The 22,836-nt window shown below is 37.7% G+C and overlaps 1 protein-coding gene across 7 annotated transcripts in view; it reads left to right on the top strand.

Annotated features, from left to right (window-relative positions):
• The window catches only part of LOC110462826 (dual specificity tyrosine-phosphorylation-regulated kinase 1A-like), an 83,883-nt gene that overhangs the window by 35,588 nt on the left and 25,459 nt on the right, over positions 1-22,836 (top strand). For 4 of the 7 annotated variants that reach the window (XM_021517043.1, XM_021517029.1, XM_021517062.1 and 1 more), the window contains exon 2: positions 13,369-13,586. In XM_021517043.1, the coding sequence (XP_021372718.1) occupies positions 13,401-13,586 (186 nt within the window). In that variant the 5' untranslated portion in view covers positions 13,369-13,400. Of the gene's footprint in view, positions 1-532; positions 571-924; positions 1,024-9,072; positions 9,409-13,368; positions 13,587-22,836 lie in introns of those variants that run through there. The other 3 variants (XM_021517073.1, XM_021517038.1, XM_021517052.1) reach the window with 3 other exon arrangements.

The raw sequence follows: 22,836 nt of genomic DNA, 5'->3' as shown, positions 1-22,836 counted from the left end.
AGATATATCCTTGGGATATACATGATTATTTTAATCTGGGTTATTTAAACATTAGTCATTAAAGATAAAACCGATAATGATTGTGAAGGTACTAGATTTGACACAGGGGTAATTCTGCAGGCCGGTGTGTGTGTGTGTTTTGTAAACTGACTCAAGAGCCAGTCAGATGATCTTGTCTGAATGGCCTAACCCCTGCTGTGTCTGTACAGTGATAATACACAGCAACAATACCAGCTCATACCTACCTTACCTACATGTATATCTGCTCTGTATCTGAGGAATGTGTGCTGCACAGTAGATAACAGCTGGGCAAATTACCCCTTACCTGGGCCTCTGAACTTTAGCCCCACCTGAACCATGACCTTAAATATCTTATATCACATGACCATGGGAGATTGACAACTGAGCAGCCAGTAGTTATTTTTAGCAACTCTGCCTGGCAACAACTAGGTCATTGCACATGAACTGAGCTGTGATTGGCTGTTGGGCTTTCTCAGTGAATCATTGGATCATGTGACGTAAACACTACCAGCTGTTTTCAGCATGGAGTCCTGGCCTGTGTATATGACAGTAGGTGTACCAATCTGTTCCATTTTTTTGATTTTCATAAATGAAACTTTATCCCAAACGCATATCAAGTGTTCCTAAATGGAAGTCAAGTCAGCGAAGCCCAGTTTCACTGTTTAAATCCAATTGTTTACCCGACCAGCTGTGGGATTTTATTGTCTGTTTATGTGTACAATGAATAACACTGGCCTGTGACATCAATGAAATTGCCACCAAGAATAGATGCCTCCCCCAACACATATTTGTGGTTAGGAGCTCCTTGGTCTAGGGGAGAGGTATTTGGCACTGGAGGGCCTTAAGGTGTTTTTTTACAGGGGATACATATATTATATATTATATATATATATATATATATATAGCTAGCTGTTTACATGACGGATACAGGCGTACAAAATGATATCAGCATGAAGCTCTGTACCACTGGATTGTCCGGAGATTATCACTAAGATGAGATGGGTATGTTTACTGTATAATGATAATGTTAGTCAGTGCACAGCCACCTTTTGTGGTATATAATATTCTACTCCGTTCTAACTCTGTATTCTCTTTGTCATGTTTGGCTCCGGATGACTTCAGTTTTCCTCAGGGCTATTTTTAGATCCGATCTTACTTCATCAAAAAAACAACTACTCCTTGCTTGTCCATCCTTTGTTTTCAATCTAAATGTATGGGTGTCTCAGTGCCATTTCAGGAGGTTTAGCTGTAATTTTAAACCTACATTCAACATGAAATTACATATATCTAATTAGGAAGTTAATTGTTTTCATTTCTTATTGAATGTACAGCAGGTGTACAGGGTCTAGAGCCAAGATGGTAATTCGTAATTTTAAATTATCTGAGAAAAACAGCTTTAGATGAAATAATGGCCTTTGTTATTTTGTAACAAAAAACTAGACTTCACCTTCTGTTGACAACTAATATCATTGTTGTAACTTGATGTATTTTATCACTTTTCTGAATGATTGCAGTTTGATACCACATATAATACATTGTAACGTATCTGATAAAATTTTAAAAAAAATTAAACTTGTTCAGTATGTAAATTAGTAAAACATATTTTCAGAAATAATATTTGATATTCTTTCACTAATCTGTTGAAATGTTTGTGGTATGATACAAGTCCTGTGAGTTAAGAGGTGAAGTTATTATTCAAAACTTGAAAGGTGTTTTTATAAAAATGTATATTTTCGGGGGGGGGGGGGGGGAATTGGCAAATTGTATATAAACAGGATGTATTATATTCGAAAAGAAAAAAAATACATTTTTCTGAATTGTTTACATCCTTGAAAGCTTGTCAGGGAAATATGAGGATGCTAGGCCTGTCTAATTTTGGTCTCCTGTATGTATGTACTCAAGTATGTGGGAAATGCAAGTGAAAAAACAGGAATCCAAAAATAGCCTGATTGCCTGATGGTTGTCATATAGATGTTAGCCTATCTGACTGTAGTGTATGTGTATGCACAGCAGGGGGTGTAGGTAATACAACAGCTGGTAACATCCCACAGCTGGCTAACACATATACTCTACACATCTCATTGGTCAGTAATATCTGAATGGAGCAGCAGGGAGAATGGTGACCTGCTGACCTTCCAGTGTGTGCCATGATGATGATGATGGAGTACTACGATGTTTCTCCTATTAAAAATTCATCTGCATCCCTGCTGTCTGGGATACAGAAGAAATGTTTTTCTCCGCCAGGACAGCAATAACAAAGAATAGCTCTCAACCGTGAAAATAAAAAACAAAAGAGTGTCTCTCGACCATGATAACAATAACATAGCATCCCTTAAAATAATAACCCCAGATTCCCTGGTAGCTGTACCGTCCATCTTTCTGTTGAATTTCTCAGTTATAGAACGTGGACCTGATCCTGGATAAGGTGTTCAGATTTATACACGTTTCTTAATACTGTTAAATTCTTGAAGAAAAAGATAATTCAATTTAGCATTCATCACCACTACCTTCAGATAACAAAGCTGTCATCTATCTCCATCGTAACAACAATGTTTCCAGCCCCACCCTCTAGACAATTTCTACCCTTGTTCAAGTCTGATAGTAATGATTATAGCATCCCTAGCCCCCACCCCGTCCTTAAAACGCCTACTGGGTTATAGCTTAGTGATAGGATACCACAATCCGTCATTGTGTTCTGTCTCTTCCTGGATGTACTCAACAGTGTGTAGTGTGTATACAGTTCAGTTGATAACCCCTCAAAGACACCACTCATCCTCAGCAGGAATCTGTAGGGGGTTGTCCTTCTGACTTTTGTAGTTATTATTATTGGCCCCTTTTAATCCCCTTTCCTGTTTGTATGGATGTCTGGGGCTTACCCTGTTCCCTATTATCAGGAGTGTTAGGTGCATGTCTGTCCTACTTATTCAAGTGGACTCCACCCATATACCATATACCTGTCAGCCTGATTCCATTCTATGACACTCCACCAAAGAAAAATACTGTTAACTCATTCACCCCTGAAATTGCATAATGAACCATTCCAACCTTGAATTGGATGAATTCATATGTGTCTTTAGGGGTGAATGAGTTAAATAACACTCACTGATCCACTTTTGTTCTCTTCATTTCAGCAGATATGGAGTTGACTTTTTTCCCTGTAAGACATATGATCCCTTCCATGTTTACTTTAATTGTAAATTTATATCTGAAATAATTTCTCCGCTGCTGTTGTTTGTGTAATTGTAACAGTGCTAGATATCAACACCCCTACCTCCAGTTCTGCCCTGGTTGTTTTGTATGTGTACTGTACCCTATAACCTAACATGACCAGGTCCACTCCCTCAAGCCACTGTTGTGATGCATCATTGATTTGTGTACTAGACCATAACCTGAAATGACCAGTGTCCAGTCCAGTATCCTTCTGTTAGCTGGATTAGCCATTGTGATGGGTGTTCAATAGACCATAACCTGAATTGACCAGTGTCCAGGCCAGTATCTCTCAGTCCACCATTGTGATGAGTGTTCAGTAGACCATGACTTGAAATGACCATTGTCCAGTCCATTCTCAGTATTTAACCCATTTACCCTTAACTACAGAATTTGAACCTTACCAAATCAAAGACTGGGCAAGTACAGTTTAAATAATGTAGGGGTGAATGAGTTGATAGACCATGACCCGAAATGACCAGTGTCCATTACCCCTACCCCCTCACTAACTGTTTACATAGCTAGATGGACTACTGTTAGCTGGATTAGCCACCCACACCTAAGGTCAGTGGCCCAGTGACATAATCACTTCCTCCTCACTGTCCCCACAGAAGGCCCCAGACAATGGGTGTCACAGGCAATGCTACCCAATCAGTATATGGACCTGTACTGATATCCTTCAGACTGAGATATTAATACATACCTAGCCAGGGTGTTATATAAGATCAGTTGGTACTGATAGCGCAGAGAAGTTTGAAAATTATGAAAAATTGTGAAAAGAATACTTTGGTAGGTACAAAAATATGGGGTTATTAATCAACTTTTATTAACAGTCATTGCTATCCTTGTTAAAAAGCTTTGAAAATTGTGAAAAGAATACTTTGGCAGGAACAAGAAAACAGGTTTATAAATCAAATATGATAAACAGTTATTGTTATCCCTGTACTTACGCCGATTATTTGTTTTCGGCGAGTTCGGCCGTTTGTTCACCTTAGAGACTGTATAATTGAGATCTAGGCTTCACATTGAAATAGTTAAGATCGTGAAGACGTTATTGGACCTAAAATTTAACATGATAGGTAGATTTTATATTGGGTTATATAGGCTTTTATAAAATAAAAAAATAAAAATAGCATTGAAGGCGTTATTGGACTTAAAATTTAACATGATAGTTAGATTTAATAGTGGGTTTTATAAAAATTTAACATGATAGTTAGATTTAATAGTGGGTTTTATAAAAAATCAAATCTTTTTTTTTCTCAAAATAGCATTGAATCATTTGATGGAACTCAAGGTATTCTGTAGGTTGCTTGCACTGCTGACAGGCATCTTACTATATTCTGCCTTTTAATCAAGTAACCTATATATGTATGTATTAATTACAGTTCAAATTTGAATTTCATATTTATTTGCAGTTTCTTTAAATGACAGATTCTGTCTTGTCATGACAGAGAAGATATAAAGTCAGACATGTTTGCATATTTGAATCATCGATTGGTACTGTTTATTCATTCACAAACAGTGTAGATAAATCAGTTTTAGATCAAAGCTGACACAAGTTGACGATTCATTCAATGTTATAAATGTACGGCTTTGATGATGAACCATCCTGTTGTGTACCAGACAAGGTCTGCTTTATATATGTTTGCTTAGACAACACGGGTGAACAGTCTGATATGATTGATAAACAATCTGACATTGACACAGTAAAAAGGCCAAGATTCTCGATTCTATACGGCAGTATTTCTTCATCTTTTGAAATGTTTTTATAAACAAACAGTCTTTTCTACAAAAAGTCATTTCAGCGTAAAGATCTGCTGGTGGTATGTCTGTATTTAACCCTTTCACCCCTAAAGTCACATTTGAACCTGACCAAATCAAGGACTGGGCAAGTCTAGTTTAGATATGTAGGGGTGAGTAAGTTAAAAAAAAAAAAAAGGTTCATGCTGGCAAGATCAGCTGGTTTTAAAACACCATAAATATTGAAGTCTACTGCGCTGATTAACTCATTCACCCCTGCAATTTCATAATGAACTATCCCAACCTTTGAATTGGAAGAGTACAAGACACTAATTTGGCATCATTGTGTTACTTTGAGGGAAATCAAATGTATATATATTAAAGTATTCCATATAGACTTTTGCTTCATTAGAACTAAATATATTTTGAGCAGTAGAAGCAGAAATTGCCGAGTCTCCCCATTTGATGGTGTCTGGTCATCTCTTCTTTTGAATTTTGATAACTGTTATGGCCAGACTAGTGAATTCCATTTGGGAATCTGTCAACTGGGGTACACAGCACTTTACTGAGCAGTGTTCTCAGAAACCCCAAAATGACGGATTTCAACCCCTAAACGGTTGGTTGTACCCCAAGTTTTCAGCAATTGCCCTATGTAAGTAAGTACCTAGGGTTACAGAATCTTGTATCAAGTGTACCCCCAAATCTAAAATTCAGTGGGAACACTGCATTCACTAGTGGATGTTGGATCTCATTTATCCTTGTATATAATAAAATATGTGATTGACCCAGATTCCTGTCCCCCTTGATATAGGTTATGTTTTGTTTTGGCCTGCACCAAGGGACCCAGAAACTGTTGATCGCGTCCCTAATGTTAACATTACAGTAACACTGATTGCATTCTCGACGGATTCGTCACCCTGCTCACAAAATGTCACAGTTTTTATGCAAATAAAGAAACAACATATTTTCCCATTAATGGAAATTAATTCATTATTCGTGAAGCCAACATTTACGGTCCATTGACAATCATTCTTGGAGGCGTAGTAATGATGACTTTGATCTGAGAGAGTTCGGGGCGCTTATGAATGGTTCGGTCTGTTTGCATTTGTAGATTGTTGCTGCACAATAGTTCATAAATGTGCCGGATTCAGGAAAGTGCTCCGACAATACACCAACTCTACATCATAACATGATACTTTCCGCGCATGATGCCATTGATTCTTTGTTCCGTGGGACGCAAAATGTATGTCTGGGGTTTAATGTCCTTACAACAGCCACGGCTTGATTTGCGGTTTTCAGTATATAAATATATTGCAAGGCCTTTCGCATAATGCGATGAACATCAGAATACCACAATGGGTGGTCGGGTTGCGCAGTGGATAGCGCACTTGCCTTTCACCAAGGCGGCCGGGGTTTGATTCTCCGATCGGACATGAAAATGTATGGGGTCACCTGCTCGACCATGTGGGTTTTCTCCGGGTACTCCAGTTTCCTCCCATAGAAAGACACCCGCAATGTGTCTAATCCAAGCTTTTGTTGGGTGCTGTCTCTGGCCTGTGTTGTACCTATTTGCCCTTTACTGTACCTGTCTCACCAGTAATCTTAGCTTTTGTTGGGTGCTGTCTCTGGCCTTTGTTGTACCTATTTGCCCTTTACTGTACCTGTCTCACCAGTAATCCAAGCTTGTGTTGGGTGCTGTCTCTGGCCTGTGGTGTACCTATTTGCCCTTTACTGTACCTGTCTCACCAGTAATCCAAGCTTGTGTTGGGTGCCGTCTCTGGCATGTGTTGTACCTATTTGCCCTTTACTGTACCTGTCTCACCTACTAGTAATCCAAGCTTTTGTTGGGTGCTGTCTCTGGCATGTGGTGTACCTGACCAGTAATCCAAGCTTTTGTTGGGTGCTGTCTCTGGCCTGTGTTGTACCTATTTGCCCTATGGTGTACCTGTCTCACCAGTAAAGCTGGCCTCTACCATCTGTTGACAAGCTAACATGACCTCATCCTAACTCCAGCATTGCTCAAGTCCCTGTCAGATGTGTAATATTGTACCCTTTTACCTGCATCTCTCTGTTGTTTACAAGCTCAGAGCTGTCCCGAGCCCTGTCTTTAGCTAAATATAGCTGTTACAGGGGTCTTGATTGTTTGGAAGAGTTGGAACTTCTTCCAGAGCTACGATCGTCATCCAAGTGGCTAATTTGTTTTCTAAACAGGGTCTAAAAGTAAATGGTTAGTCATCAATCCTCTTGTTTTCTTTCGTGCTGTTTGCTGTGTAAGTTGACAATACTTACAAAACATAGCATATGATCAGACTACCACTAAGTTGTCAATCTCTAAATCTGTTGTCGCTGTCAGCTTGACATTTCTTTATTCATTAAACCGTTTTCATGCTCAAGCATGGACTTTGTTTTATGAATACCAGTCCAGGTGAATGGTTCCCCAGGGTTTGTCACTTGTGGGGAGAAACGTGATGCAGTGGTCTGTTTGTGTATCAAGTTGACTTGTGCGTGTGTGTGAATTTGAGTGATAGAGGTCAAAGTATCAAAACAATGTCAGTATCTATATTTCTGTATTTGTCCCCACGCCTGCTGATAAATAAGCCAACTCATATTTTGCCTTTCTGTATAAATGTCACCAAATATTATTTAGATGGCCTGTAATTAGCCCACCCCCTACCTTAAGGCATGGGTTATATGTGTTGTGGCCATGGCTTTATTGCAGAATAAATATGTTTAATCAGAATTATACCCAAAAACATGATTTGATGCAATAATCCAATTAATGTCTCTGTCAAACTGGCCACATTAACTTATTCACCCCTGAAATTTCATAATGAACTATTCCAAACTTTGAATTGGAAGAGTTCAAATGCATCTTCAGGGGTAAATGAGTTGATAGTTTGATGTCATCAGACTAATCAGTAGATGATTCCATATTTAGTTATAAATAGACATATCAGTTCATGAGTTGATTTGTTAGGTCTGACCTGGGGATTTTGCATACTGTTTTGGGGGAAAGTCATTATACAAAAAATTCTACTTTTTTTCAAACATTGCATTATCTGTCTACAATTTTAAAGTGGGGGGGGGGGGGGAAATTTGGATATGTCCCAATTCATTCACCTCCACATATATTTGGACTGGACTTGCCCAGTCTTTGATTTGGTAAAGTTCAAATGTGACTTTAGGGGTGAATGGGTTAAAAATAACATGTTTTCTATAAGGAATTTGTCTCCTTATGGACACCTGGCAAAGACCATACCCCTATCACTACAACCTAACAACCACTACTACCATTAGCTAGTCCCAGATCTTCTAAATGGGCTTAGCTCTAATACCAGGGCTAGCTTTGATGTACACAAGTGAAAGTGCTTCTGGATCTGTTAATCTGAATATCACAATATAGTACTAACGCTGTAACAGGCTTTTCATCTCCCCTCCTGATCCCGTTTGATGTGTTGTTGTACATTCCAAGCCTAACTCTGGTATTTAAGGTTTGCTGGACAGATAACAACCATCAACCCATTCACCCCGTAAGTCACATTTGAATCTTACCAAATCAATGACTGGGCCAATCCAGTTTAAAATTGTAGGGGTGAATGAGTGAAGTGTTTTCTGAATATTTGAAGAGGGGAGGAAATGAGCCACCAAGAGTTACACCTACTATAGATACTATTACTAGTGATAGTGTAACCAGCACAATGACTGGAAGGATTTTGTATTTAGTGTATGTAAAATCAAAATGCTCCAAGGGAGAGTTGAATTTAAGATGTCTAGGTCAAAACCACAGTTACTATTAATAGAATTTGATAAAATAAAATGAAAATGATTTACACGGCAGCTAATTAGATGTTTGATGTCTTATAGGCATTTTTAGGTTAAAAAAGTTGATTTGGTATGTCATAAATATTCAAAAATAAAATGATCATGATTTTATTATTGCACATCTGTAATCTCATTACCTGTAAACAAGCCATACTTACCTGTAAACGAGCCATACTTACCTGTACTTTACCTCTGAACACTGACCCAGTGCCGGTCATGTGTACACACATTCATCTTTGAACCCTTTGAACTTTTCTCCCACAATGCACTGCTTCATTGTTGATGTTTCACGTCCGTGTATTTCCTGTTCTGAGGACGCTCTTTACGTATATATTGGTTACGATTTATTCCAGTTTTGTGCATTGTCTGTGTTTTAGGCAACCTGAGCGGGATTTACCTCGTCTGTGACGGTTTTGTCATTGTTTGTCGGGGTTTAAATCCCCTGTATAGGTGAACTCATAGGGATTGATCGCGTGGAGAAAAATAGTGGGAAGAGTGTAACATGTTTAAGCTTGTAATGTAGACACTTACAGCTGTAATGGCATGTAGGACGCTCCCCAGGAGATGTGTCCCGACCCCCACACAGGTAGACGCAGGTCACTAACAAGATAAAGACAGGTAGGCTATCCTTACCTGACAGTTGGTATGGGTTTGTGGGTGTTTACGGCCTCGTGACCGGGGCTGTTCTGTTGTAACGGGGGACATGTCTAGACCTTGTTTATGAATGGGTATTATTGTGTTGGGGTTGTATGGGAATCAGCTGGGCTGCTCGGCTGTAATTCCCAACCTTGGATAAACCTATTTATCATTATGTGTCGCTCCACATTCTAACCTTGATTTTATTTACATACTTGGATGCAAGCACAATCTTGCCTATTTTGTAGGTGATTTTCCATTGAAGTTTGTTCAATTTGCCTTTCAGTTGGTTTTTATGCAAATTCCATATTGCCATCGTGAATAGATTACCATTTTATGTTTGCTAAAACGTATTTTTTGTCTATCGTTGCTGTTCTGTTAATATTAAAATGTAAACTTTGATTATGCAATATGCTGATAGAGACCAAATTATCATATATATAGAAAAAAATTAGATTAGTCGCTCTCATCCTTCTCGGGGTTCTTCAGGTTTATTTCAAAAGGACACGTCATGACGTCACGATTTCATGTCATCACACTACAATAGTAGTGTGACGTCACAATGTACGCAAGATAGATGGACAAATCGGCGCATCCCCTATATGTCAAATTAAAAATGCGGGGTTGAAAAAAATTCTACTAACCTGAACCATATTTTCATGAAAAATATTGAAAAAAAATCATTATCCATGGCATGAATTTCTCCTTCAATCATAAAAGATATTGACTAAATCGCAAACTTACATGTCGGATATATAACACGGACAGCTAGTTTATCAATAATTATCAGTAAGTACATATCATGAGTTTGGCAAAAATATTTCAAAGGAGTGAAATATTGAAAAAGTCTTGGGTCGTATTGCAGACGGTTCACTGAAGACCTAAAATGTTACCTACTTACTCTAAATAAAAGGTATCCTCTGATTTACCCCAGAAATGTAGTTATGTTTCTTTTTCTGAGCAGGTATTTACTATACCAAATGTACAGTTATAGTTCAAGGTTAAATAGATAGATAAAATATATTGGTAGAATTTCTGCTCGGGGTGGTACTTAGAATTTCGCCCTGCGATCATTTGGTTGTAAAATATGTAGGTAGTGATCTCTCTTTGTGTTCAAACGTTAAATGATAGGTGGAATGTCTGATTTATTTTGTTCCGATGATTTACTGGTCACACATTCAGGGAGACAAGGGGGAGGGCTAACGGTAGTTTGTCAGTGTGAGGGAACTTTGAGAGGGGGTGTTTATTGACTTTAATGGCAATCAGCTTCCTAATGTTGTAATGCGAGGAGGAGACCGCATGGTCGGATAGTCCTATAGATCACAGAGGTCGGTACAACCTGATGATGTCCTATCATGTCAACTCACTGTATAGCTTTCATTCATAATTATGTTAATGAGGCAAGTGAAATATGTGTATTCAGGGCGGACACGCCAGGTGAGGCAGTCAGGTGTGACAAGATTCACTGTCCTATATACACACACGGAGGTGTAAGGACTCCAGAGCCTCCTTAAAACACAGTTATATAACCCATTGATAGAATGTATCTCGGTTTCACAGAATGAAATCCTGTGTAACCTTTGAAACTGTAATTTATAGGTTTTCGACTTACGACTAGTGTTACCAGATTCTAGACCATCCCTTAACCATTTAATACACTTGAGGTTGGAAAGTGGTCATTTGATCTTTACTTTGAAGACATAAAATCTACAACGATTCCTGGCAATCCCTGTTCCTTGCCTCAACTCTGTGACACAGCGGCACAGAAAAAACAGTTGTCAATTTTATCTTCTGGGTATAAAATGTGGGCAGATACTGCAATTTTCTACTTGGACTAAAAAACGAGCGATATGAAACTCAATACATTAGCATCTTATGGAATGCAAAGGGGAGTTAAAAAATTCCCGTAAAAAAATGGTTTGAACCTTGATCACTTTGACATCGTAATATAAACCGGTGGGTAGAGATTATCGCTATTCTATACGATTACGTAAAAATGCTGCGTTACTTGAGAGGCTGACCTGCTTGCCTAACGAGGAAGGTGTGAACTGGGACTAGAGTGTAGAGTGTGTCTCACCCCTTTCCTCTATTATGACAGACTATTTCTGCTCCATGAAATAAATAATGGATGCAATTATCACTTAAAAAGCATATTATACAAATGTAATGAGAGACTGAACATGGAATCTTCCCGAGTGCACTACTATAAGACATTGTAGCCCATGTCTTCGTAATACTGTCGTCTAGGGTCGGATAATTAGACTTGCTTTAAAAGTCCACTAATTATGAGATGTAAAAAATACCTTCCATCGGAGTCTGGTAATGAAGAAAATTTTCCTTACTGATCAGTGATGAATTATTCCGAAAATGTTTCGGAAATGAACGGGACACACTTTACTTGATTTAGTGTCCATTTTGCTTATTGCTCTAAAAGAAAACTTCTGGTAATTAGGCTGCAAGGATACATATCACGATACACGTATCTGATCAAGAGGTCAACTTCATAGTGAATGAGTGCAAGATTTTATTACGCTTTGTCATAGACGTCTATAGTAAATACTATCGAAATATATTTTTGTATAATTTCTAGTACTTTTGGGTATGATTGCACAGTGGACCACATCTTTACTGAGAGATTCAAAAAAAACATAAGTCCGCATTTTTAGATTTTGATAACAATAACAATTTGATAAGATAGACAAGAAAAAACTGCGATATATTGTTGCAGTCCTAATCTGTAACTACAAGTTTTATATATCATTGTGTAGTGATCCATTTATTTCTCTACTCACATTTACACATTTCGCCAAAAACATCTGGGAACTTCAACCACTTCATACTAAGTGGTCCATTCACATTTGCCGACATATCAGCCTGTATCCCATATTCCAACCATTGTGTCTTTATCCATTTAGCTCTCTCATTGTCCGCTCCCTCCTTATTTGTTTAGTGTCAGTTTGATTCTCTTACCAATCTTGTGCTATTATCCCCGAGTCTGATGGAATGATGTACCATGTTGTAGGCTAAACCAGGATCAATTACGATCTACATGCAGTACCCATCCGTCAGCGGTAGAAAACCTCATTTGACCGGCATGTGTGTCACACACCTGTGTCTTTTACCTTTTGTGAGAGTAGAGAAAAAAATACTACTAAAGGGACACAACTCTTTGATTTAACCTGTCCAACCATAGGAAATATAAATATATACACACTAATCAGGTGACCGCAGTAAATTTGTCCTTTTAATCGAGTCAAATCTTACAGAGAAGTGTTATTAATTTCATTTTGGTCCAGCATAGCAGTTGTTTAACCGTTTTACCTCTAGACCATAATGAACTCTTCTAGATCAATGCATGGTAGAGTCGATTGAAGTTACTTAGGGGTGAAAGGGTTAAATCAGGAAATATCATAACAGTATCTTGAATCTTATTTTTCTATACAATTTAACATTTTTAAACACACTTGTTTTCTAACCATAAATTTGAAGCATTTTAAGTCAGCTATCCAAAGCTTTCCCTAATGGAAGTACCGGCATGCTGTACACTTCAGTTCTCTTAAATGTTAAACATTACTTAAGTGATTTTCTACTTAACTCATTCACCCCTGAAATTTTATAATGTAATATTCGAACCTTTGAATTTGAAGAGTTCAAATGTGTCTTCAGGGGTGAATGAGTTAAAATGAATTGCTGCATATTTGACCTCTGCCAGGATCAGTAAAAGAAAATGCTTGCTGTATCCCACTGCACGTCATAAAGGTAAGAGGGGACAACTACGGGTCCGTGCAAAATCGGAACTTGTTTTCGATTTTGATTGTTGACATGTATATTGGTGACCAAGATTTTCATGTGTTTCGTATTTGTGTTTTAGGCCAACTGTCCAAAGTGTGTTGACATGTATTGGTGACCAAGATTTTCATGTGTTTCGTATTTGTGTTTTAGGCCAGCTGTCCAAAGCGCGCCATGATCCTAGTATGGTGTACCGTGAGCTGACCGGGGCGGCAGCTGACCACCTGGATAGGATGGCCGATGCTCTGCAACAGCAGCAGGACATGGCGGCCATGCAGAACCGCATCCCCAATTCCTTCCGGGAGCCCACCACTGCACCGCTCCGCAAACTCAGTGTTGACTTGATCAAGACGTACAAGCATATAAATGAAGTAAGTACATCACTTTGTTAAATGTCTGATAAAGTACGCCAAGTCCGCTCCGCAAACTGAGCATCGACTTGATAAAACAAGTAATAGCGATGCTGCAAAATGAAAAATCCCTAGTATTCAAGATAATATGCATACATACAATTTCAAATCCAATAAATCTCACTTTATTTTTTTTTACTGTAATGGAATTTTGAGAAAATTAATTTTACAGCAAAAAAAGATAGAAAATCCTTCGAAAGATTTAGTTTTAGAAACCCAAGTTGATTCGACACCGAATGCACATATCTCATGAAAACTTTATATCTGCGTGCGAAATGAGAAATATATATATAGATATGCATATAAGTATTTTAAGTACACAATATCCTCTTTGAAACCATCACTCACTGCAGCACACACCCACACTAAACTCAAAGGATTCAAAAGCTTTATCAGACCTATCTTCATTGTTGAAATTGAAACATATTTCATTTTCCGGCCAGTCTTATGCAATTTCACAGATTCCCTATGATCTAAATATTTATAGAGTCTCCGATTTCTTCACATTACAAAATGAATGCAAGTTCGTTTCAAGCTTTGGGCTAAATTTAGAAGAACAAGTAAACACTAGCATATGAGGCAAGGCTTGGTTTAGCCTCTGTAACTAAGGCAGACGTGTTGTCAACGTTTCCTGCTAAAAATAGACTGCTGATGCTTAAGCTGTAATGAAGAGGAATATGGAGAAGCCAGTGGAGCTATTTTTAGCACAAGTGATGTTCAAGATGTTCAAGATCTTTTGCAGATATAACCGTCTGATAAGACAGTTTAATCATATTTGATTTACAATGGAAAAATAAGTACATACCTAGCAGGAGAAGAGAGGAGGGAATTCAGAACGACTAGAAATACAGTATTAATGAACCCTCTGTTAACTGAACATCACAGGAAGCAAACCTTTTGTTCAGAATATAAAGGTTTTCTGATTATTCTGGTTCACTTATAACATGTGCTTACAAATACAGGTATCCAGATTACACAGGTCAGTTTACATCAAAATTATATACAATTGTACCTAGTTGAACGTCTAGTTTATACAGGTATCCAGATTACTCAGGTTCAGTTTAAAAAGAAATGTATACAGTTGGACTAAGCTTACGGTCTAGTTAATACAGGTATCCAGATTGTTGTATTGGAACTGGGACCTAGCTGAAGGTCTATTTTATACAGGTATCCAGATTACACAGGTTCAGTTTTGAGGCTTCGGTTTATACAGGTATCTATATTGTATACAGTGGGACTGGGACCTAGCTGAAGGGCTGGTTTATAAAGGTACCCAGATTACACAGGTTGTGTCTGGGTAGATGACACAATAACTTAAAATAGAGAATTAGACGGTGACTGCTGGGTAGATGACTGTAACTTTACCACTTAGTGTGTAACAGGAAACCTCCTGATGACAGACGTTTATGAAGACAGATAAGGTCATGACCCTGTGAGGTCACCTCTGAATTTGTCATCCTGTGTACTTTTTCACCGAAAAGGGTATTTACCTGGACAGGGGTATTTCCTGTAAACAGTCCGGGCCACTTCCTGTGTGTGAATCATGTCTGTATCAAAACTTAGGTAGACAAAGACTGTCATTTTGCCGCCTTAAACAGGGTAAGACTTTTTCCTTGGGGTCATATCGGGCTTATCTTACGGAAAACAACGGACATCAAATGGAAGATATTGTTCAGTGATATCGCAATTCAAATAAGATGCCCTTATATGGTAGAGAAATAATGAAAATGGAAATAACAGATATTTAAATAAGGTGAAACATGAATGAAAACATTTTTAAGAATACTCTAAAGTTGTTGCAGAACGTTTTAAATTGCATTCTTTAAAATGCTACACAATACAAATTAAAACTTGACAAAACCTAGGACAATCTTACACCTACAGATGTTACTTTTAACTCATTCACCCCTGAAGACATTAGAACTCTTCCAATTCAAAGGTTGGACTAGTTCATTATGAAATTTCAGGGGTGAATGAGTTGAGGCATTATAATTGCACTGCATCAAAATGAGAGACGAATACCTTGAAAGGGGAAGTAACTCTAAGCCAGAAAAGTTCATTTTCTTTGCTCCATCTTCTACTTATAGAAAGAAAGGAAATTTAAATTTAAATGGTAAAAATTTCAATGTAATATATGTACAACAACAAAAATTATCACACAGAGTGCTAATTGATATTTGAAACTGGATGATAAATTGATATCTTTAAATAAAAATGGTTTAATGCTTTCCAGATAGATTCTAACTAAAGTATCTGCGATGTAGACATAAGCCTGGTACGTGTGTGGCACACACAGAGATGCGCTAGTCAGGTTTTGCTTACAAGGGTAACACAGGCTAGAAATCAATATGTAATGCATGGTGCAGGCCATACAAACTAGATCAGTGCAATACAATTTAGTGCACCGAGGTTAGCACTAATAGCCCAGCTTTGATTGTTGACTGGGACTCTACACTCTCTGGCCTCCTGAAGGTGTTAATTACAAACAGATGCAAACAAAATTTTGATTTTTTTTTAAAAATCATATTCAAGTTCCTAATGCACTTGTGCTCTGTGTTACCGCTGCAGAAATTGATGCAAAGAAATTTTCGTGCTATATCAGGGATCAATCTAGACTTGATTCACTACGGTTTATGTGTAGTTTCCCCTACAGAAAAAAAATATCCTGTCCTTTGATATTCTCCCAATTTCAACAAAAAAAGGCAGTTTTTCTTCAAAAGATTTACCCTATATGTGTCTTCTTTAAACAGCTAAAATGTATAATACTGCATATATGCATTTTCTTGACATAATTAAAACAGAAATTCTACAATTTCAATAATAAAATTGTTTTCAAATTGAAATATACGGCACACCATGTATGTCGGACAAAGCATTTATCTTTTACCTTCATGACGCTAGAGCCTTGTATCAAAAATTTTATTTCCCCAAAATCTGAAAAATGGTAGTTTCCCCTAAAACCTAGATTGATCCCTGACTGTTCATGCTGTAATAGGTGTCGATATTGGCAGTAGGTGTCTTGATACTGCTAAACATTTGCCCGCCCTGCCTGTGCATCACCTCTGCACAAATCTTACCACGTTTTGCAAAGATCAATATTGTCTGGGAGGAAATCACGTTGTCCTGGTTACCAGTCTATACAGACGGAATTTCTGAGAAATTAAGGAAAGTAGTAGTGAGTTAACGGTGCAGAGATTGTCCCGAGCAGACAGGGACCCCCTCGGCCAGACGACCACGAAGCTACAGGGTCAGACAACGTAGGTAGCGGGAGAGAATCGGCCAAACCTCGGGGCTCACACTAGCAAACATAAGCAAGGTTCGGCCATAATCTAAGGTCAAGCCTTACTAGAGGTCATCTGTTTTAGTCTGCAGACAGTCGGCTAGTTCCGTCTCTATCAACCTCACCGTTATTTTATGTAAATACATATACATCAATTAAAATGAATTGACATTAGATAAATTCATTTGAGTTTCGGCAAATTACAGACCTCAGCCTTAAATTTTGATGTAAGAATTACGGGGTATGCCTACTGTTGATGAATGTCCTTGAACTTGCTGTATTGATTTGTATTGGTAATCTAAGCCATACAGCCATCAGATGAAATTATATTGTGCAGCAAATATGTAGCTAAATGGGATATAGACACCAGGATAATTAAAAACGGTCTTTTCGCCTTTCTCTTGTCGAGACTTGTATAAAATCAAATCAAATGGCTCATTTTGACTTCTAGTGTTTGTCCAAATCATTTTTGCTTGTAATCATAGACCGGGATTTACTGAGGCTATTTTTCAGCACAAATTCGGACCTATTCCAAATGGAAAATTTTGCTTTATTCCTAATGCATTAACTTCCTGAAAAAAATATTCCTAATCCTAAAAATAAAATCGTAACTCTCAGCTTGTATTCATATGACCATGAAACAGCAACATCTAAAATGAAGTAATATTTTTAGAAATAAGAATGATTTAGTTTTCTAGATGATACTTTGCAAACAAATCAGTATTCAGTGTAATTTCAAAAATTCCCAGCAGGCCCCATATGGAAAATAGTGAGGAAAGTCCTGTAGACTAGCCATGTTGTTGGCCATTATTGATGTCACAGATTTTACCTTGATAGACTTGTATTTATATATCCTGATGGAGATCACCTGACATTCAAGCTACAATGTAACACAGCATGTAATTGCTGAATGTAAATAGAAGATTAAATAGATACCTGGCTCCCAGTGAAAATCGTCCATTTACATATCAGATAGAGGCGATTATGTATTGACAGAGCTGTCGGACAATGTTCAGCATGAATCTGTGTATGGTAATTTCTGTCAAAAAGAATTTATGTGAATAATCAGCAGTGGATGATAACAAAAGCTTAAATGCAAGAAACATAAGTTATGATTTATAGATAATGTATCTGTAGACAGAACGATGTTTGGAGGTAAAGTCATGATATATAGATAATGTATCTGTAGACAGAACAATGTTTGGATGTAAAGTTATGATATATAGATAATGTATCTGTAGACAGAACAATGTTTGGATGTAAAGTTATGATATATAGATAATGTATCTGTAGATAGAACGATGTTTGGATGTAAAGTTATGATATATAGATAATGTATCTGTAGAGAGAACGATGTTTGGAGGGAAAGTTATGATATATAGATAATGTATCTGTAGACAGAACAATATTTGGAGGTAAAGTTATGATGTATAGATGATGTATCTGTAGACAGAACGATGTTTGGAGGGAAAGTTATGATATATAGATAATGTATCTGTAGATAGAACGATGTTTGGATGTAAAGTTATGATATATAGATAATGTATCTGTAGACAGAACGATGCTTGGAGGTAAACTTATGATGTATAGATAATGTATCTGTAGACAGAACGATGCTTGGAGGTAAACTTATGATGTATAGATAATGTATCTGTAGACAGAACGATGTTTGGAGGTAAAGATATGATGTATAGATAATGTATCTGTAGATAGAACGATGTTTGGAAGTAAAGTTATGATATATAGATAATGTATCTGTAGAGAGAACGATGTTTGGAGGGAAAGTTATGATATATAGATAATGTATCTGTAGACAGAACGATGTTTGGAGGGAAAGTTATGATATATAGATAATGTATCTGTAGATAGAACGATGTTTGGAGGTAAAGTTATGATATATAGATGATGTATCTGTAGACAGAACGATGTTTGGAGGTGAACATTTTTACTTTTAAGCTTGTTATGCATATACACATTATGCTAATTTGATAGGAGCAGTAATCACTGCAGGAGATTGAGAAGATCTGTTGACTTTTAGCTCCTACTAAAGATTGCATTGCAGATAAAACGCATAATAATTAGGACGTCAGTGGTTAAAGAGAAATCTTAGACAGGTGTTATGTAGGTAAATAGTAGGTAATTGAGGGAGGCTTTTCCTGCAGGTGTGTACGAGGTTAATAGGTATATAGGCTATTAATACTGTACAGGTGTGATGTAGGTATATAGGCTATTAATACCGTACAGGTGTGATGTAGGTATACAAACACAGGTGTGATGTAGTTTGATAGGTAACAACGACATGAAGGATGATGGTAGGGGGGAACCTGCCACCAACTCTGGTGTCGGGAGAAAATATCTATTTATACATCGGCTGCAACGAAACATTAATCAATGAAAGTTGATTTATGGGGTCTTTGTTCGGTATAGACAGTTTTCCCATGTCACATGGTCAGGTTATACATTGAGTCGAAGTCAAATGTTGAACAAAAATCGTTTATATCTGTTAACTTGGAATAGTTCATTATGAATTTCAGGGGTGAATGAGTTAAGCATTTTGCAAAGTTTGGTTGATCGAAAGTCTTTTCCTAAATAAGATTCAATTCAGATGAAATGTGATCTACATATTTATGTTTGAAAAACTGTGGCCAATGTTGCACAGAATGTGTACATCTAAATAGCATTCTACAATAGGATTGGTGGAAAGTTCTGCATTATAACTCCTAATTATGATCCGATTTCAATGTCATTGTTAGGTGGATATATTTTCTATGAAGACCAAGGCCAATTTTGATGCTGAAATGTTGTATAATATAAGTGCCAAGGACATGTACTGTTTTGGGGCCTTTATAATATCAGTGCCAGGGATAGGTACATGTTTCGGGGCCTCTTTTATATGAGTGCCGAGGAAATGTACTGTTTTGGGGCCTTTATAATGTCATTGCCAGGGATATGTACATGTTTCGGGGCCTCTATTATATGAGTGCCAGGGATATATACATGTTTCAGGGCCTGTATAATAGGAGTGTCAGGAATATGTACATGTTTTAGGGCCTCTATTATGCAAGAACCAGGGATATGGCATAAAGATTTTAGAGCCTGTAAAATTTTTGGTACCAGACACACGTACATGTTTCAGGGCCAATATGAGATAGATAACAGGGACATGTATACATTTCAGGGCCAATATAAGATGGATACCAGGGACGTGTCGACTCTGGGGTCATTTTATCCCACAGTGCTGTCTGTCTCAGAGTATTACAGCCAGAATCGTGTGGAATAATAAATCAATAGTTACGTTTTGTTGGTGCACAATGCACACACAGTTCCTGTTGTCGCGCGCAATTCACTTGCCCGTCGTACGGAGCTATTCAGGTCAGATGATTCCCTCCCACTGCCATCGTATATACACAATCCATGCACATGCATGTCACCGAGTGTGGAATGCAGAATGTACATGCATGCATAGCCTTGTGTCAGTGGGGTGTGCAGTGCACATACATGCTTGAGCGATGTGTTAGATAAGTGTGGCGGGGTCGTGACCCTGGCTCTATCGGTGCTGTCACAGACATACATGTACACAGCCACTAAGTTGGTATGTCAATGCTGCAATACTGTTCTGCAGTCAGCACCACACCATCTCCAGGGCTTGTACATATAGAAACAGCCGAGACTGTAAAACATCTTTTGTTATCCAATTGGACAATACTGTCCTCTCCATTATAAAGGCAATGGCAAAACTTCACAAAATATTTATTTTCCAAATCAACTTTCAAAAGGCATCCGAATATGATTTCTTTTTGTAAAAAGAAAAAGTCGGTTAATTTATAAAATAAAAATAAAATCTTGATCCATTAATATTTTGGCTTCTTTTCTTGGCTAAACAAGGTGTACAATTCGACTTACGAAATATTATGGCAAGTAGACTTAATATTGGCGCTTATGAAAATTTCAAAATTTGCTACAGAAAATAAAGATCGTGATAGGAAATATTTTGAAAAAAATTAATTTCAAGTTGGAGGTGTTCAATGCAACTAGCCCAATACCTGTACAGGTAGCTTCAGGTGCTGAGGGTTAGTGGTAGTGTTGAATATCACTAGGACAAGAATTCAGTCATTCTAGTGGATGTTTTGATATCGACCTGCTATATGGTACTTCAAAATAGGACCCTGCTGTGCTGCCCCTTTTTTGACCACTGTCCTTTCAGCTTTTCTCTGTCTCTAACCCCAATCTAGGTCTAGTCCCAGGGCTCCACATCTGGCCCAGGCTTCAAAATTCTTATTTATGTAGCCAGAGGATATATAACAACAGCCTATTTAATGATCCAACGTCTTACGTAATTCTTCGGAGTATTGCTGGGTTTTTGATGGATTTTTTTCAAATTCTGGTCTTTAAATCTGACCAATTAGCACCCAGCCTTAAACCGAAATGATGGGGAAACCATCTGGCTTCATCACTAATTAGCACCATGCATTACACGTTCACAGTAACGAGGATTATACATATTTCCAGCCAGCCATGGAAGGGAGACACCCAACACTGCATCGGTATTTCTTTTAACACTCTTGCAGGAGAATGCATGTGATGCATGTACTTGGCAAAAGAATGCGAGCGACTGTTGCACACGCCGGCTGTTCTCTCTTACACCTTCTAATCCACCCCACCTGGTGGCACTTTGGAGTGGCCACGCTTCTTACGATGCCACATGAAAATCGGGCAAAAACGGGACATTAATTGTAATTCAACTTGCAATAAAAAAGAAATACTTGTGTGTGCAATGCATTACACTTTGTGTTTAAATGTGGACGAGGAGAAGGATTGATGTAGCTTTACTTAGGCCTAGAAGTCTGCTGCAAGTTATAGCATAGTGGGTCGTTACCAATTTCGTGCCAGATGTTTTGATTTAATTCACTAATAGGATAATAACGTTTTGATAACCCAAGTGTACTTTATGGGCCCATAAGGTGTACCATATTTGTCTTAAGCAGTGAGCAGTAGTCTGAAATATGATCCATGTAAATAAATTTGACTTTATTTGATGCTAAGAATCAAGTTAATTTTTCCTACACCTCTTGTTTTTCGTCTGTCTGTACATCTTGGATAGTCTGTGCGTTTAGCTCTATGACTTCATAGGTAGGTATATAGTGGAGTACTTCAGCTTAGGTCTGGAATATATATATCAAATATGCCAAAATTAGTATTGGTTACTCTGCATTTAGCTCAATTATTCAAATACTATATAGGTCCAATAGTTTTCAAATTTAATGTCTGGAAAAGTATTACGCCAGTATATCAAATATACGTCACTGTGACCTATATTTTTCAGCTTTACTTACCTTGTTTACACTTTGTATTAAACTGCGATTCCATCAGAACAACAGTTATATTGTACAAAAAAAATCTACTTTTCTGATAATTTATTCGTGAATACAGAGCTTACTTCATGAAAATATTTCTTATCCCCAGCTTTGATCAATGCTTCATGTCATATTTTGCAGTTTTCTATTTCCCCAAAATTTATCAAATAAACTTGTATTATCAGGGATAAAAATGTTCGGCCTATTAAGCTCACCTGGTGCAAAAGACTGGTGAGCTTTTGCTGTGGCACGGCATCCATCCGTCTGTCCTCGTTTCCTTTAAAATGCTACTACTTCTGAACGGCTTGGTGGATTTCGACTAAATTTGGCCTGGGGCAACCTTGTTTAAAGTTTTAGTGTGATGCCATTTTTAACTTTTCCCTTAGAAAGCATTAAAATACCTGTTTTTCCGCCGTTTTGCCCATAAGTCCATTTTCGTCTCTGATTGTTGATGATTGCGAAAGAGTCTGGTGTACTGTTTATTGTACAGACTACAGTAATGTTATGGTGATTGTTACAGTAAGTACCTTCTATCAACATGACTGACAGGGCCAAACAGCCGTGATTGATTCGTCCA

This window comes from Mizuhopecten yessoensis, unplaced genomic scaffold, assembly GCF_002113885.1.
Source record: "Mizuhopecten yessoensis strain PY_sf001 unplaced genomic scaffold, ASM211388v2 scaffold1471, whole genome shotgun sequence".
In the NCBI taxonomy this organism is placed as follows: Eukaryota; Metazoa; Mollusca; class Bivalvia; order Pectinida; family Pectinidae; genus Mizuhopecten; species Mizuhopecten yessoensis.
The sequence above is the reverse complement of the archived record's forward strand: the minus strand, read 5'-3'. Positions and strand labels throughout refer to the sequence as shown.